This window comes from Protopterus annectens, chromosome 16.part0, assembly GCF_019279795.1.
Source record: "Protopterus annectens isolate FY-2018-M chromosome 16.part0, PAN1.0, whole genome shotgun sequence".
NCBI lineage: Eukaryota > Metazoa > Chordata > Ceratodontiformes > Protopteridae > Protopterus > Protopterus annectens.
Window position 1 is genome coordinate 138,350,243 of NC_056750.1, and position 17,058 is coordinate 138,367,300.

The window sequence follows — 17,058 nt, forward strand, 5'->3', positions numbered from 1 at the left end:
CAGCACCTGTTTTCTGAGGGTTGCTGGTGGTGTATTCAGGGGATAAGCCAGGCTGCAAGGTTTAGGGTTTGCAGCTGTGGATGCAAAATCTGTCCCTCCTGCTGGGACAGCAGGGAGGGGGTCTGATGTAGGTGCCAGGGTGGCACTACTGTCAGACTGCGTAGGAGTGGGTACCAGTGCTGGCATGGCCAGTCTGGGGGCAGTAAGGATTGTCCTTGGTCTGTCCTGTTTGATCTTGAGTAGTTCTTGAGAGAGAAGGGGCAGAGGAGGAAAGGTATAAATTGAGAGGCATCCACTTTCCACGCTTTGCTGTGAGGGTTTCTGCTGCAAAATATGCTCAACTGATGGCTTTGGGGGAAGGCAAAGAGGTCCACCTCTGGTGTCCCCCACCTGTGGATTAGAAGTTTGAATGAGTTGGGTTCCAGTTTCCACTCGTGTGGGTCCAGTAGATTTCTGCTCAGTCTGCCAGTGAACTTTGTTTGCCTGGCAGGAATTGAGTTTGCAAGTGCACTTGGTTGCTCAAGGCTGTGTTCCACAGGGCCATGGTTAGCCTGCAGAGTGGATAGGAATGGGTTCCCTCCTGCTTGTTTATGTACCACATAACTGTGGTGTTGTCCGTCTATCAGTTGTCGTCATAGAAGGATAAGGTATTTGAAGGCTGGCAGAGCATTCTTTACAGCTAACATTTCTTTTTGATTGATATGCAGGGGAATTTGTCCTAGGCTCTATTTGTCTTGAATGGATCTGCCCGCCATGTGAGCCCCCCATGCATAGTCTGATGCGTCTGTTGTCAGAGTTTGGGCAGTGAGGGGTTGAGTGAAAAGTCCCTTGTTGTGGTTGCATGCCTCTGCCCACCAAAGGAACTCTGCCCTTAGGCAAGGAATGATAGGAATCATTGTTTCCATGTCCTGAGAATGACACCAGAGACTTAAGTACCACTGAAGTTTCCTCATATAAAGTACTGCATATGGAATTAGTAGAATGCATGAGGCCATGAAGCCTAGGGTTTGCAGTATTTTTCTTGCAGATAGCTGGATTTTGGTGGCCATTAGTTTGAAGTAATGTGTCAAATAAGCCTGTTTTTTTCTGGAGTGAGGAATGCCATCTGGAAAGTTGCCTTCAAGCTTGCTCCCAGGAATACAATCTTTTGGCTGGGCACCAGTTGTGATTTTTTTCCGTTGATGCTGTACCCCAGAGAAGTTAGGAGTCTCTTTACAAATACCAGGTGTTGAAGTAGCAATTCCTGACTATCTGCCTGACTCAGGCAATCGTCCAAGTATGGGTAAATGTGAATATTTCTCTGCCTGCAGTATGCAATGGCGGGAGACAGGCACTTTGCACCCTGGGTGCAGTAGATAAGCCAAAGGGAAGTGCAGAGAACTGATCGTGCATACAGCCTGCCCTGAAATGTAGATATTTCCTGCACGATTTCCTTATGGGGATGTGCAGATAAGTTTCTTTTAAGTCTAGAGCGACTAGCCAGGCGTCCTTGGCTAGCAAAAGAAGAAGCTGTTGCAGTGTAAGCATTTTGAGACCACCAGGAAGGTGTTGAGAATTGACAGATCCAGAATAGAGCGTCAAGAGCTCTCTTTTCTGGGCACCAGGAACAGTCTGGAGTAGAAACCCTGTCCCCTTTGCTCTGTTGAACAGGTTGAATAACCCTGATACTGAGAAGAGACAGTACTTGCTTTTGAGCCTCTACCCACTGGTTTGGAGGAAAGTCTTGCATCCCGTTTGGGGTTGGCAGTGAATGGAAGTAGAATCTGTATCCCTGGGATACAATGTTTAGGACCCATCGGTCTTGGGTAATGGACACCCAAGTTTTTTGCATGCAGGGCGAGTTTTCCTCATAGTGGTGCAAGTACTTGGGCATGGCTGGGAAGGATGATAGGCAAGTCACAGTGAACTTTTTCCATAAGGGAGTGGCTTACCACTACCTGTTTTTGAGGTGGTAGCACTCCAATGTTTAGATCTCTGCATACCATGAGACTGTGGTCTTTTGCCCCTGGGTTAGGACTGAAGGCCTGGGAGGGACTGGAAAGGACCAGTTTTTAGAAGGCCAATGCCTACTGAATCTAGGTGGCTGAACCTGTAAGAAATCTTCAACAGTTTGCATAGATTTAGCTTTTTCCTCCATCTTTTTACGTTTTTCTGCTTTTGTGCCAAACAAGCGTTCCTGGTTTAATGGACCATCTAGCAATTTTGTTTTCATATGGTCTGGCAAGATTTTTCCTTCAGCCAAGCATGCCTTCTCAGTACAGACCCAGTGACAGCAGCCCTGCAAGATGCATCAAAGCCACACTGCAGAGTACGTTTACTGACTTGTTTTGCAGAATGCATTAACTCTTGTAAATCTTTGTTTTCTGTACAATCTGGAAGCAACATTTTTTGTTTAATTAGTCCCATAATATGCTGCTGGTACTTCAATATGTGAAACTGGCAATTCGAAGCCCTGATGGCAAGAGTTGCAGAGGTATATACCCTTCTTACCCCATCTGTCTAAAGCTCTAGAATCCCTGTCCGAAGGGGTAGGGGTTTTAGCTGCAGTAGCCTTAATGCCTTTAGGTCCCTGGGAAGTGGTCTCTGCATCCGCAGTGGAATTCTTAAAAGAGAAATTTGTGAGAGTCAGGTACTCTGTAGTACCTGTCAGGCTTTCTAGGAGCTGCTGGAAAAGTATCAGGAGTAAGACTGGATTCCATGAAGACATCATCTACAATATCGAGGACAGGGGGTATAGCTAGAGGCCTGTGCTGAGGCAAGTCTAAAAATTCTCTGAGTCTCTTTTTGGACTGAGGATAGCCCTGGCATTCCCAGAAGAAATGCTCTAAGGTAAGCAAGGTTTCACCAAAAGAAAAATCCTCTGGAGGGGAGGCAGAGGGAATGGAATCCTCTGCATCAGAATCTTCATAAGTAGATAAGGGTTTAAGTCCTGGTAATCAGAGGGATTAGAGTCATCGGACTCATGGTCTGTAGAATCAGAACGAAAATCAATTCTTTGTATTTTAGAGTGGGGACGGCTGGCTTCCCCTAATTAAGGTTATAAGGTCTTCAGCCATTCTAAGCATTTGATTCTGCGGCATGGGAGCTTGAGCATGCGCTTTGGTTGTCAACTTTCTAGGCTTAATGCAAACTGTGGGCCTGAGAAAATCGGTAGTTTTAGTCAAAAACAAAGTTGTCTGTTTAATACGAACATCGGAAGGTTAGAATACACCCTCAGAAGCCGGTGCCTGCACAGCAGCTCCGGACCCATCGAAGGTAGAGACATCTGCAGGGTCCATAGTCGAAGCAGCACCTCGTAGCATACTGGACTCCGAATGGGTCTCAGCTGAGGGCTGCGAATCTGTAGAAGTGGTTATCAGGTGTTGCGAAGGCACCTGAATCGGACTGGCGACTAGCTTAATGGAAGAGTAGTCGGCAGTTTTGGACCTATGCGGTCTGTCTCTGTCTTTATCCTTACGTTTTTACGGAAGATCAGTAGTCAGACAGCTTATTGAAGCCATTTTGGAATACGGAGAATGAGAGCGAAAGAATTTAGCGACAAAGATAGCCCGACAACGAATAGTTCAGGCATTAAACAAGGCACAAAACAGACAGTGAGGAACGTTGTGGTCTGGGCCTAAACAGGTGACGCAGTAAGAATGAAAATTTGAGGGATTTGCTTTCCACAGGCATGAAAATTAACTTTTTCTAACATCGGTTAGAGCAAGAAAAAAGGATCCCAACGGGATACTTAGCTTAAGACTTCAGGTTTGAAACACTAACAAAAATTTCAGGTAGTGGCCCACCGGCACTTGCGAATTGCTTCAGGCTCCTGCACAGCAAGAAAAGCTGATGCAATGGCATCGGCTGTATGTTTTATATCCCTGACTACCTGAATTCATGGAAGAGGCAACAGCATCCGATGCAGAAATCCCAAGACTCTGGTATTTGGGCAGACAGAGGGCTACCTGCAGTCAGATAACCAAAGTGTGATGAGTGAAACATGAAGAACATCTGAAAATGCCAGGAAGCAACAGAGATATGTAAAAACTTCCTGAAAAGGGGATGAATAAGGCTATGCAGGCAAGCATCCTTCGCATCCAGATAAACCATAAAAGTCAGAAAAGCAGAAGCGGGAACCAAGTCTGAAGGGATAACATTCAAAAGGAATATTCAGAAATGTATTCAGGTGAGAAAGATCCAGAATGGGTCAAGTGCCCTCTTCCCTGGAGACCAAAAACATTTTGGAATAAAACCCCTTCCCTCTGAGCAGCTGGACCCTCTTGAACAATTCTCCCGAATCAAAAGACCCTGAAGCACCTCTGGAAAAGAGCTCAACTACTCTTGAGGTGGCTGAGGAATGCCCAGAAAAAATGGGGGGGGGGGGATTTCCAAACCATAAAATACCCCTGGTGAATGATGGAAAGAACCCAGGAATCCTGGGTTATGCTGAACCAGACTGGGAGAGAAAAAGACCATGTAAGAGAGGAACATGGCTGGAAAGAATTGGGTAGTCGGACAGCACATGGTTTATCAAGAAAGGAAGGCTTCTGAGCAGGAGGTGTCTGTGTAGACATAGCTGGGGGAACCCACATACCACCCTTCTTGGCTTTAAGGGAACGATGAAACTGCTTTTTAACAAAGGCCGGTGTATTAGGCTAGTTTCTCTGGAACTTTGACACAGGGGAAATAAAAAAAAAATGATGCTTCAGTTACTGTAACTCGAAGCCTGTGTCCTGCAGGAACTTTAACAAATCATCTGCTGGATCACAAACATTTGTTGTCCAGAGGAGCATCCATCAATTTCACCTTAATATCATCAGGTACAGGTTGAAACTATAGTCAGCAATATTCTGTCAACACAGAGACAGAAGCAGCAACCCTTGAAGAAGCATCTGCTCCATCATAACTATATTTAACGGAATGGCGAGCTACCTGGGAAGAAGCCCCTAACAAAGACAAGGCAGAAGAGTTTTACCCTCAGAATCAGGAAGGCCAGAAATAACTTGGCAAACCTGAGAAAGGAGAGGCAAAACATATCTGGTCATACAAGTCTGAATCAACAGCCCGAAAGGCTAGGGTGGCTGAAATATAAACCTTTTTACCCAGCCTCTCCACAGTCTTGTTCTCTATCAGAAAGAAGAAATTTAATGGAAGGCAGCAATTTAGAAGGCTTGTCAGAAGCCACAGAACCACCGAAGGATCAGCAGATGGACACACTGGAATCTGCAAGTTATCAGGCACTTTATAAAACCTATCCATTTTTTTAGAAGTAGGGCAGCTGAGAGTCTGGTGCCTGAGATGCAGAAGAAAAGGCATCTGATAAAGCAGCCAAAGCAGAAGAACAGCAGAGAGTCTAAGACAGTCCATTTGAAGGAGCTCAAATTCTTCTCTGCACTTCAGAAACTTGGGAACAATCTCATTTAAAGAATTCCATCATCCTGGCAATGGTATCCCTAGAGGAACTCTCCTCAAAAGGTGGTTCAGGACTAGCAGACTCCTCTTCCTTTGAACCATAATCCAAAGGGTAAAGAATCTGGGTAGACTAGGCCAGGATTCCTCATCAGAATCCTCTTCTGAGGAACTCTGATCCCTAGACCTATTAAAGGGAAAAAGACTACCAAGGAGGAACTGGGACACAGACCCCCCCCCCCCAGGCGGCTTCAAGGTCATAAGAACATTGAACAAGCCTGTATAAAATTCTGCCATTCACTTTGAAGGGCCCTGGGAGCAGAAGAAATAGGTTTTGTCTTCCACTTCTTTTTTAAAGGGACATCCAACTTATGAAAAGTAGGAGGCTCAGACACCAGCCTTCATTCAATAGTAGTAGTCAAGACTTCCTCCCTAACCAGTATCGGATGAACCCCCTAGGCCCTTTGGACATAATCAGCCGCTGTGAAGCGGACATCTGCATAGCCTCCAACGACGTCAGAAGCCACATCCATGCTGGCCTCCGAACCTGTTATGGCAAAGGAATTCAGCCCAGAAACAGGAGGATCCTCCGGACTTTCACCAGTCTCAAGAGGTTCTGTGGAGAAGACTTTTCTGGCCTCCTTCAAAGATGGCTGAGCCCACAGACTGGGGAGTACCCTCCACAGAGTTTCTTTCGTTAAACGCTTTAGACTCTGGTTTTCAAGATAAATGGAGAGAAAGGAAAGACGACTACGCAAGGTGTTTGGAACAAAAGCCTGACAAACAGTACAAGACGTATGGTCATAAGAAGCTCCTAAACAAAACAAGCACTACTTGTGATAAGTCTTTATGGGGAATCTGTTTCCCATACTGGCATTTACCCTTCTGGATGACATGAAACCCTACACCGCCACAAACACTAAAAGCAAAAAGGACAAGTCAAAAAACCCCAATGTGGCACTTATCTGAATGGCTAAATAACCAGTAATGACTCAGGCGATCAGACAGACCATCGTACCATCTTTCCTCCACCCAAGACACCTTTCTAACAAGTGTCCTCTAGACTGCTTTCAGCAGCCTGATGTTCCCTTCACTATACCGCATCCTGAACTGCAAACAATACCTCAAGATATAGTCTTACCAAGGTTTTGTAAAGCAGAAGCATCATCCCTTTGCACTGGGAAGCTGTCATCTCAAGGACCCATCTTGGCATTGTTTAATATAGTCCCCATTTTCACTTCTCCTGGATGATCCAACACCATCACAAACCTCATCCTTGTTTGTTGCCATCTATTTGCCCACCGCCAACACTTCACATACAAAGGCTGTTGTGGCCCAAGTGCATTTGTGCACTGTGAGCCTTCTACTCATGTGGTTAGCGATTCCAAATCCTTTCTTGGACTCTTACTCCCATTCTTTAACATTAACAGCTTTATGCTAGAAAATGTTGGTGCTGCTCCTTGAGAGCCATCAGAAAGAGTGACTGAATTACTCTTAGCTACAGCCCTCCATGCAAGCATATAGCCCCTCAGTCTTGCTCTTTTCCAAATGCCTTCAGTTTTCTCCATCAGCTGTCAACGTGAGACAAAGATAGAGGTCTTGGTGAAATCCAGGTAGTCCACTTCCACTGTCAACCTCACCTGCAGCCCAGTTAAAACTGAATCAATTTAAAAATAACAGTGAATACCAAAGCATGAAGTGCTAGCTGCTGTCCTCCTGGAAGGCTCTAGCTTTTCCTTAAGGATTCTCTCCACTAACTTTCCCTGCCATACCAGTTAGGCTAATGGCCCTGTTAAGTCCCACAGATTTTTTCCCCAGTTTTTTCACTCCATTCAGGACTGAACTGTGTAACTATGATCTTACCAATGATTCAATGCATTTGCCTGCTGAAAGCCTCAGCGTTTTTCTTCTTCTAACTGCATACACTTGTTAATCAAGTTAACTCTACAGGACACAAGTATCCCTTTTTAGGGGCAAGCCAGGAGCATTTTTTATTAACCGACTTGCTCAGAGTCACATGGTAGGCAAACAGAGGTAGAAGGAATCAAATCTTGTTGGGTTTCGTAAAAGCAGCAACTTGTTAACAGCATACAGACTTGATTCTTTGTGCTGCCAAAATAGGTCAAGATATCTGAAAATCCTGGAAACAACCCCATTTGCTTAGTGTACGTTTAATCTCCTTAAAAGGAAGACAGTTGTTCCCCCACCTCTTTCCTCAGCATCCTGGATTTTTATCCACTGCTCTTCCCCATCATCCTCTCTCTTCCCTATTTCACAGTCAGCACGGAACCCTCACATTGCATTCCTTTAAAAAAATCTGAAGCAACCTTTCTACCTTTGCTATCTGTAGTCCTCCAAGTGAGTAACAGTGAAATCTTGTGTGGTGTTCCGAAACTTGGTTCTCCTCTTTTATGCTGTCCAACCTCACACAGCAATGGAACCACCTATCCACATTCAGCATCCTGTCTGCCTACTTGCGGCTTGCTTACATACAGCCTACACTGAAGTGATGTCTAAATGCATGAGTAACAATGAATATATGTGAGCATCCGCATACAGAAACGCACCGGCTTGAGTGTTTTTGCTCTACATGACATTCCAAACCCCGGTAGTCATCTACTGCAGATGATTTAAAAAGTATTTTACAAATATCTGCCAAGGCTACATGCATAGCCATTTCACATACCTCACACTGGCATCACTCTATGGTCAGGACCAACACAGCAACCCCAAACTAGCCAAAAATGAATGCTTACCAATGCCATATGTAACCTTGATGGGCTTCTTCTTGGAAAGCATAGCTACACCACTGTAGCCTTCCTTCTCATCAGAGCATGCCCAATACTTATTTGGATACTCTGGCATGTCCTTTACTTCAGCTGGAAGAGCAGACTCTCCACACTTAGTCTCCTGCAAGCACAAGATGTCTGGGCTCTCCTCACGGACCCACTAAAAGGAAATGGGGAAAACACAATCAATCCACACAAGGATGACAGTTTGCTCAATATGAGAAATACACCTTAAAAACTTTGATACTTCTAAGTGGCTACCGGACACCAATCACATTGACCGTTACCCTGTACATCATTCCATTTCAGTAGGTCTGAGGTTTTGATTGTTTACATAACCAGATGAGTAACCGCTAGAGAACATTGGTGGTCATAACACTGCAGTGTTCACTTATTTGGTAAAGTAGTTTAAAATTAGCAAACCCTTTAGACATGACCTGTGCCACGGGGATAAGGACAAATACAAATAGACAATATATAGTGGAGGAAAAAACACAGTTGTGCAATTTAGATTTATTCATAACAGGACACGTTCAGATTACTCACTGCTGCAGTAGACTTGGGCTATAAGGGTTGCGTCCTACCCAGGACAACTACCAGCCAGCTTCACAAAGCTGTCTCCTCCCATACCTTCACTCTGACTGCTGACTTCCCCTCCACATGACTTTCCAATCAGCAGAGAGAATGAAGCTTTCTTCAGGACTTACCTGTAAGGCGAGGGAAGTATTCATCCTCAAACTCAAAAATGTACACAACTACCAAAAACAACCCCCCCCCCCCGAAAATAACCCAGCCTGGAGGGAAGGATATATACTGTAACAGTGAGGAATTTGCATACTACTGTTATGGGTAAGAGCAACTTGTATAACCATAGTATATTCATCAATTCTCTCTGCTGCAGTATGTGTTAAGTAACCAAAGCCTATCCAACCTGACAGGATGATGGATATGGATCCAAACGTCCCTAGAGAATGATCCTAGGAAAACCTGTTCTGGACCAGGAAAAGGAATACAGTTTTGCAATAAGTACATAAAGAGAGCCAAGTAACTGCCTCTAGCCAAGGCTCTAGTAAATGTGACTTGATACTGCCTGGAATAGACTTACCATGGTCAAGAAATTCTCTTGCATAAGTCAGACTGATTAGAAAAGCACAGGAGAGTTTCCAGATTTTTTCAACTTTCTCAGCAAGCTGTTGCATTTTTGGCAGTGGAAAGTCTACAAGGCACCACAGAAAATCTTGTGAGTCAAGAGTCTAGGAGGTTTTATCTGGAACCCCAGATTGGGAAGAAAGCTTAAACCTGTGCTTGAGGACCCTTAACACCTGGGAAAATGCTCTGAAAACATAAGCAATTTGTCTAAGAAAATATGTGAATACCATGCCATTTGTAATGAGCAACCACCGGAGCTAGGCACTGTAAAACACCCTGGGAAATTTTCAAAAGCCTGTGGTTACTGAACACGCTAAGGACTTTTTAGATTCATGTTACCACAAAACTCCCTGAAGGGATGAGAGGTAACAGACAGTGAAGGATTACCATTTTGAATGTAGTTACTTTCACAAAGAGACAGAGTGACAGCGTGCAACAAGACACACACACAGGCACGCAGCAACATACACAAGCACAGGCCAGATCTAGAGACAGCCTCCAGGAAAGCTCTCGTTGGTACCAGAAACATTCTGGATTACAAGCCTTTGCCCCCTTGATCCAAAGGCAGTGGGTTCTAGGACTCCTATGGTGGAAAGGTGTTAAAATCAGAGGAGAAAAATTCTGTTTGGCTCGGAGGGTAGGAAAGAATTCTCCTGAAAGATGGTTTTCATATTCACTGTCAATTGTAACCCTCCTGCATCAATTTAAACACCCAAGAGCCGTCACAATCAGTTTCCAAAGGGGGAATGTTGAGAGAGCAGAGCTTCTGGGACAGATTCTGAGAGATTAGGGGGAGGGGGTGCAATACTGGCATAAAGTCAGTCATTCTGAAGTATTAGACTGCACCCCCCCTCTTTATTTTTTTGTAAAAGTCCATTCCTCACAAATGCTTCTAGGCTCTCCCTTGCACAAGCTTTCCTACTCCCCACCCTACTCTATGTAGTCCCTATCCTTACTAGGGTTGCCACCTTTTCAAAAGTCCAAAGTGGGACATTTTTGGTACAAACGTCAGATTTTGCAGGCAGAAATATACCCACGGCCAGTACAAAGGACAGAACTTCACTTTTTTGCCTAAAAAAAGCTTATTCTTGCAGCATTTTAATTGCTTATTCCGTTTCTTATAACATTTAGGTGTTTCAGATACATAATAACTTTTATGCAACTATTACATAAAATATAGGAAATAATTTTGTCCTAAAATCTCAGAACTTTTGCCAATTTTACAATTTTTTTGCAGGACACAGCTACCCAAAGAGGGACAGGTGGTAACCCTAATCCTTACACACCTCCAAATCCAACCTTCTGTCTAAATTGCAACTCACCTATAATAAGATTGCAATATTTGCCTTCAACCGCACTTACCGCTCTCACCACTGCCTAGCCTTGAAAAACTTGCAGTGGTTGGAATTTCATCAAATCTTACTACCCTGGCTTCTCTTGACTCATTTCGTCTTACATGAACCCTCCTCCTGCCCCTCTCTCTTCCCTCATTCACCATTTCACTCCCAGCCGTGCCCTCCATAGCTCTCAATGGCATATTCTGCAAGTATATGTGCCCAACAAAAATACTGGCAAACTCTATTGTTGACTGACACTATACAATAATCGATCAGACACTGATAATGGATTGGACATGCTTATAAAATAACTTTACACATTAAGATCTGTTATAGTGTCAGCCTAATGTAAATAGTGTACATAGTTACTCAAGATATTATATATAAATACTATGGAATTCATTCAAGTGTATTTGAAAAATATTGGCAAACTCCTCTGCAGCTATTTAGTGGCAAATGCCTGGAATAAACTACCACTTCGTGTTAGATCGATTCTAAACCTGAACTCTTACAAACAGCTCTAAAAGGATACCCTTTGTAAATCATGGTCATGCTTATGCAATCACCCAACTTAATTCATTAACCCCAAGTACCTTCTCATGGCTCCTCTGTACTTAACACAGCCAGGAGAAGGTATGAATTGCAAGCTGTTACCCCCACCCACCCAGAGTGCCTTCCACAAGCACGAGAAACTGTAGTGTAGACTTGCAGTTGATATTATGTAAAAAAAAATGCTGAAATCATAACTGAAATTGTAATTTACCCCATGTAGTTACGATTCAGTGTGTCTTTACATTAAGGTCATATTAAACTTTTCATAGAAAATCAGTTGGAAAAGTTGTTGATAAAGCAAGTGGTGGCTGCCAATCAGATTCTTGCATTCCAAGCCACCACTTGCATAGCACCTCCACCCCAACCTAATTTTCTTTTGTTTTCCCAAAAATAGAGGGGTACAGCAGCAGGTATTTTGGTTTCTTTTTGCTAATATTTGGAGATTTTACCTGCTACTGGATCCCTCTTCTGTATTGTGAGTGAGTGAGTGAGAGAGTCAGAGTGAGAGAGTCAGAGTGAGAGAGACAGAGTGAGAGAGACAGAGTGAGAGAGACAGAGTGAGAGAGACAGAGTGAGAGAGACAGAGTGAGAGAGACAGAGTGAGAGAGACAGAGAGTGTGTGTGTGTTGGGGGGGGGGGGGGTCCAAAGTAATGCATTTCAGTCACGTTAGAATGCTTGCCTTGACAGTGTGGACCAGCTGTTTTTTTTTCATATAGGTTTCACAAAGTTCATCTCTACATGCAAAATATTTCTACTCTGCGGTTTTTTCAAAGTTTGTTTCCGAGCTTATTGTTTATGAATGTCCTTACAAGTCTGTCAGAGAACAGTTGTGTAGATCTCCATCACCTGACATAAAGCATTTCTGCATTTGGATAATCGTGATGATCTATAAGGCAGTTCTAGTGTGGCAATCTTGTTTCCATAATCTTATCTTTCATTTTCTTCATCCCTTCCCTCAAAGTCTGTACAGATATCGGTCATTTCATTAGATAAAGCACAAAGAAGATAAGGAATTTGACACACTGGGTGATGTAGTAATTTGGCATTCCCCCATCCCGCAATGTGTATTGCTTTTGTTTAATGACCACTTGTAAGCTGTTCTATTTTTTCTAGTTTAGCTATCCATAAAAATGTTAACTTTTACCTGGTAGACAGTGTACAAGCTTTTAAATAATGGAGGTCATTGCTTAATTATCAGTTATGCTGATGATCTTATTTACTGTAATTTTAGTGCCCTGTACAAGTCGACACAGGAAGGCAGGTGCACCAATTCACCTCACCCTTAGGTTCATAGGTAGGTACTAGGCTATCTGCCCAAGGGCATTTATAAGCCTAGCCAGAGGGTGTCAGCTTTCGCCGCCCCATTGATTAACTGAGCCTCACAGCATTGCATGAGATACAGTAATTAAATGGTAAATTGCATTTTTCATAACATTTTCTAGTTCCATTTCTAGACTACCACGTATGCTAAAAAGTACAGTTTTGTACCTACCATAAATGTAGATGTCCGAACTGGATAGCATCTGCAGTCATTACAGCTGGGTTGTCCTGTCGTCAGGCAGCCCTTCAGTCGGCCGGATTCCAAAGTCCGGGTCCGGCTTCGGCTGATGTCGCACTTCACCCGACGTCATCTCCATTGGTCTTCGGGTATAAAAGCATCAGCCGACGCCATTTTCTTCAGTGTTTCTTGCCGCGTGGCGCCCGAAGCAGAAGCTGTTCGCAAGTGCCGGTCGGTCGGATCCAGAGATTATTTCTACCGAATACTACTTCGAAGACTTCTAAAGCTAAGTACCCCGTTGGGGACTCTTTCTTGCCTCAGCCGATGTCAGAAAAAGTTAGCCCTCAGTCGACCTGATTAACAAAGTCTTGGGTCCTGCCTTGGTTGCTGTCCCTTCTTCCATGATGTCAGGTCGTCAGGGGTATAAAACATGCAGCTGACGCCATTACATCAGTGGTTCTTGCCCCAGATGTCAGGTGCCCCCCTAATGGGAAGCAATTAAACATAAATGCACAAAGATATACCTCCAACAAAAAAGAAAATACACGAAAAAGGCTTTTAAGCATAGTAAAGGAATCTAGAGGTACAGCCAAAAGGGAGGGTAACCAGGACTGCAACAGTGAATACACTCGAACATCTACATTTATGGTAAGTGTACACAAACTGTACTATGTTCTTCGTGTTTCACTGCTGTAGTCACTACATTTGGGTAGATTCCCAAAGCTATGGTTGGGAGGAGGACTTTAGATAGCATTAGGGCCAGCTATAAGGCCCTGCAAGACTGCAGTGGCAAAGCCAGCTCTGGATTTAGAGAAAATTGGCAAATGATAATGCTTGGTGAAAGTATGGACAGAACTCCAGGTAGCAGCGTCTAGGATGTCCCTGGTAGGGACGCCTCTGAGAAAGGCTGTAGAGGTAGATGCAGCCCTGGTGGAGTGAGGTCTGATCCCCTGGGGGATAGTTTTCCATGGTGCTTACAGCAGAAATGAATGCAATGGCTTATCCATTTAGAAATGGTTTGCTTTGAAACAGCCTTCCCCTCTGCCCCTGCAGCAAATGCCACCAGCAGTTCAGCTTTCCTTTGAGGTTTAGTCCTGTCTAAGTAGAATCAAAGTTGTCTGTGCATGTCTAAGGAATGCAGTATCCCCGTTCCCCTTTGCTCTGTGGATTAGGAACGAATGTTGGCAAATGAATGGAGTGATTAAGAGCCACACTGGATACCACCTTGGGCATGAAGGATGGATTGGTTCTGAGGGACACCCTGTCCGCATGAAAGATGATGAAAGGCTCCACTGCCATAAGGGCCTGTAATTCAGATACCCTTCTAGCTGAAGTGATTGCTAAAATGAAAGCTGTTTTTCAAGAAAGAAATTTCAAGACTGCAGTAGCAGCTGGCTTGAAAGGAGATAGAGTGAGTTTCTCCAAGACGAAGTTAAGGTCCCAGGCTGGGGTTGGAGCTCTCCTGGGTGGTTTCAAATTTTTGGCCCCTCTGAGGAACTGCCTGAGCAATGGATGAGAGAAGAGGGTAGGTTCTGTGTTATAATGAGCTGAAATGGCTGAGGTGTGGATTTTAATGGCGGAAAAAGACAGGCCCTTGTGAAGCATCTCCATTAAGTATTGTAAAATCTGAGGTAAAGTGGGAGCTGCTGTGCTCATCCCTTGAGACTGGTTCCAGGCACACAATCTTTTCCATTTTTCTGCATAAAATTTTCTAGTACTAGGCCTCCTTGCCTCTAAAATTATATCCATCCCAGGTTTGCTAAGGGATGGTAAAGTAGAGATTAAGTAATTGGCCAGGCTGCAAAGTTCAGTGTTAGAAGCTGACAGTGCAGAATCTGGTTTTCTTGCTGAGAGAGCAGAGAAGGAGTCTGAGGCAGGTGCCATGGAGGTAACAGAGACGCACTGCGCAGGAGGGGGTACCAGTGTTGGCGCGGCCAGTCTGGAGCAATCAAAATCATCCTTGGTTTGTCCTGTTTGATTTTTAGTAGTACTTTGCAGAGCAGAGGCAGAGGGGGAAGACATAGACCGATAGGTTTTTCCAGCTGAAGGACAGAGCATCCACTTTCCAGGCTTGTTTGTGGGGAGTCCTTGTGCAAAATTTGTCCAATTGGTAGTTCTGGGGAGAGGCAAACAGGTCTACATCTGGGCTCTCCCATTTGCTTGTCAACATGTTGAAAATCCTTGGTTCCAGTTTCCACTAGTGTGGGTCCATGAGGTTTCTGCTTAGTCAGTCTGCCAGTATATTTAATTTTCCTGGCAGGAATTGAGTTTGTAGGTGCACTTGGTAGCTCAAGGCTGTGTTCCACAATGCCATGGCTAGTCTGTAGCGGGGGTAAGAATGTGTACCCCCTGCTTGTTTATGTACCACATAACAGTGGTGCTGTCCGTCTTTACCATTAGTTGTCCTGGAAGAATGTGGTCCTTGAAGGCATTCTGTACAGCTAACATTTCTTTTTGATTGATATGCAGGTGCATTTGACTTGGATTCCATTTGCCCTGAATGCACTTCCCTGCCAGGTGAGCCCCCCATACATAGTCTGATGCATCTGTTAGGGTTTGGGCAGCAGGGGGTGGTGTTAAAGGTAGTCCCTTGTTTTGGTGGCAGGCCTCTGCCCACCAAAGGAACTCTAGGCGTAGGCAAGGTATGATAGGAATCAGTTTCTAGGTCTTGAGAATGTTGACACCATAGGCTTTTTAGATACCACTGTAGTTTCCTCATATGCAGTCTTGCATATGGAATCAGAAGAATGCAGGAGGCCATGAACCCCAAGGCTTGCAGTATTTGTCTTACAGATAGCAGGGTTTTTTTGAAGTAGGTGGTCAATGTTGTCAAATGAATTTGCTTTACTGGCGTGAGGTAAGCCATCTGGGAAGTTGTATTCAAGCTTGCTCCCAGGAATATAATTTGATAACGGGGTACCAGGTATGATTTATTTTCGTTTATGGTGTACCCCAGACAAGTTAGAACCCTTTTTACAAAGGCCAGATGATTTAAATATATGTCCTGGCTTTCTACCCGAATTAGACAATCATCCAGGTATGGGTATATTTGAATATTTCTTTGCCTGCAAAATACAACAACTGGAGCTAGGCACTTTGTGAATACCCTGGGTGCAGTAGATAAGCCAAAGGACAATGCAGACAACTGATAGTGCGTGTAGCCTGCTTTGAAACGTAGGTATCTTCTGCAAGATTCCCTGATTGGGATGTGCAGGTATGCTTCTTTTAAATCTAGTGTTGCCAACCAGGCATCTTTTGCCTAGCATAGGAAGTACTTGGTGAAGAGTCTGAATCTTGAATTTTGAAATCTCCAAAAAGGTGTTTAGAGTAGACAGGTCCAGGAAGGTCCAGGATAGGATGCCATGAATTGTCTTTCTGGGTACCAGGAAAAGTCTCGAGTAGAAACCTTGTCCCTTTTCCTCTTCTGGTACCAGTTGAATAGCCCCCATGCTTGAGAGAAAGTACTTGTTTTTGGGCCTCTGCCAACTAATTTGGGGGTAGGTCCAGCCACCCTCTTGGTGTTGGCAATGCGTAGAAGTGAAATCTGTATCCCCTGGAACACTATATTTAAAACCCATTTGTCTTGGGTAATGAGTTCCCAATTCTTTGCATGAAGAGCAATCTTTCCCCCCCCAAAGGGGCAATCAGTTGATAAGTGCTTGGAAATTTTAAAAGGAAATCATTGAGACAGTTTACCTTGGGGGGGGGGGGGTCTTATTATTTCCAAACTTGGAAGTGGAGGCCCCCCCCCCACTGCTTAGTTCTGCGAGTACCCTGGGACTGAAACCTGGGGTTTTGCTGTGTCTGGGTTTGGCTTGAGAAGACCTGGAAGGGGCTGGAAAGGACCAATTCTTAGAGGGCCAGTGCCTACTAAATCTAGGAGGCTGAACTGAAAAAGGGAGAAATTCCTAAAAAAGGGAAGAAAAGCTGAAAAAAAAAGGAAAAAAAGTGGGAATTTTCTTTTTTCCAAAATTAAAAGAAATTTAAAAAAAAAAAGGAATAAAGGGGGTTTTCCCCCTTTTCCCCCTGGAAAAAAAAAGGCCCCCCTTTCCACGGGAAAGGACCTAAAGGGGGGGCCCCCCCCCCCCCCCCCACCCCCCCCCCCCCTGGAAAACAAACTTGTTTTCCCCAAAAAAACTAATCCCAAAAATTTCCCAGGTTCCACCCTAGGCCTCTTATCAGGCGGGGCATAGAACCCCTAATCATAGTAATCAAATCTTCTGCCATTTTAAGCATATGTTTCTTAGGTACAGAACCCGAAATGCTAGGAGAAACCCCCAGTAAAGCTGAACTAGGCCTACCTCTTAAAGAAGTTTTGGCAACAGAAGGAGAGGCTCTAAC

The 17,058-nt window shown here is 44.3% G+C and overlaps 1 protein-coding gene across 2 annotated transcripts in view; it reads right to left on the bottom strand.

The window, feature by feature from the left end:
- The window catches only part of APEX1 (apurinic/apyrimidinic endodeoxyribonuclease 1), a 191,536-nt gene that overhangs the window by 98,944 nt on the left and 75,534 nt on the right, over positions 1-17,058 (bottom strand). For both annotated transcript variants that reach the window (XM_044058298.1, XM_044058299.1), the window contains one exon: positions 8,148-8,340. In XM_044058298.1, the coding sequence (XP_043914233.1) occupies positions 8,148-8,340 (193 nt within the window). The remainder of the gene's footprint in view (positions 1-8,147; positions 8,341-17,058) is intronic.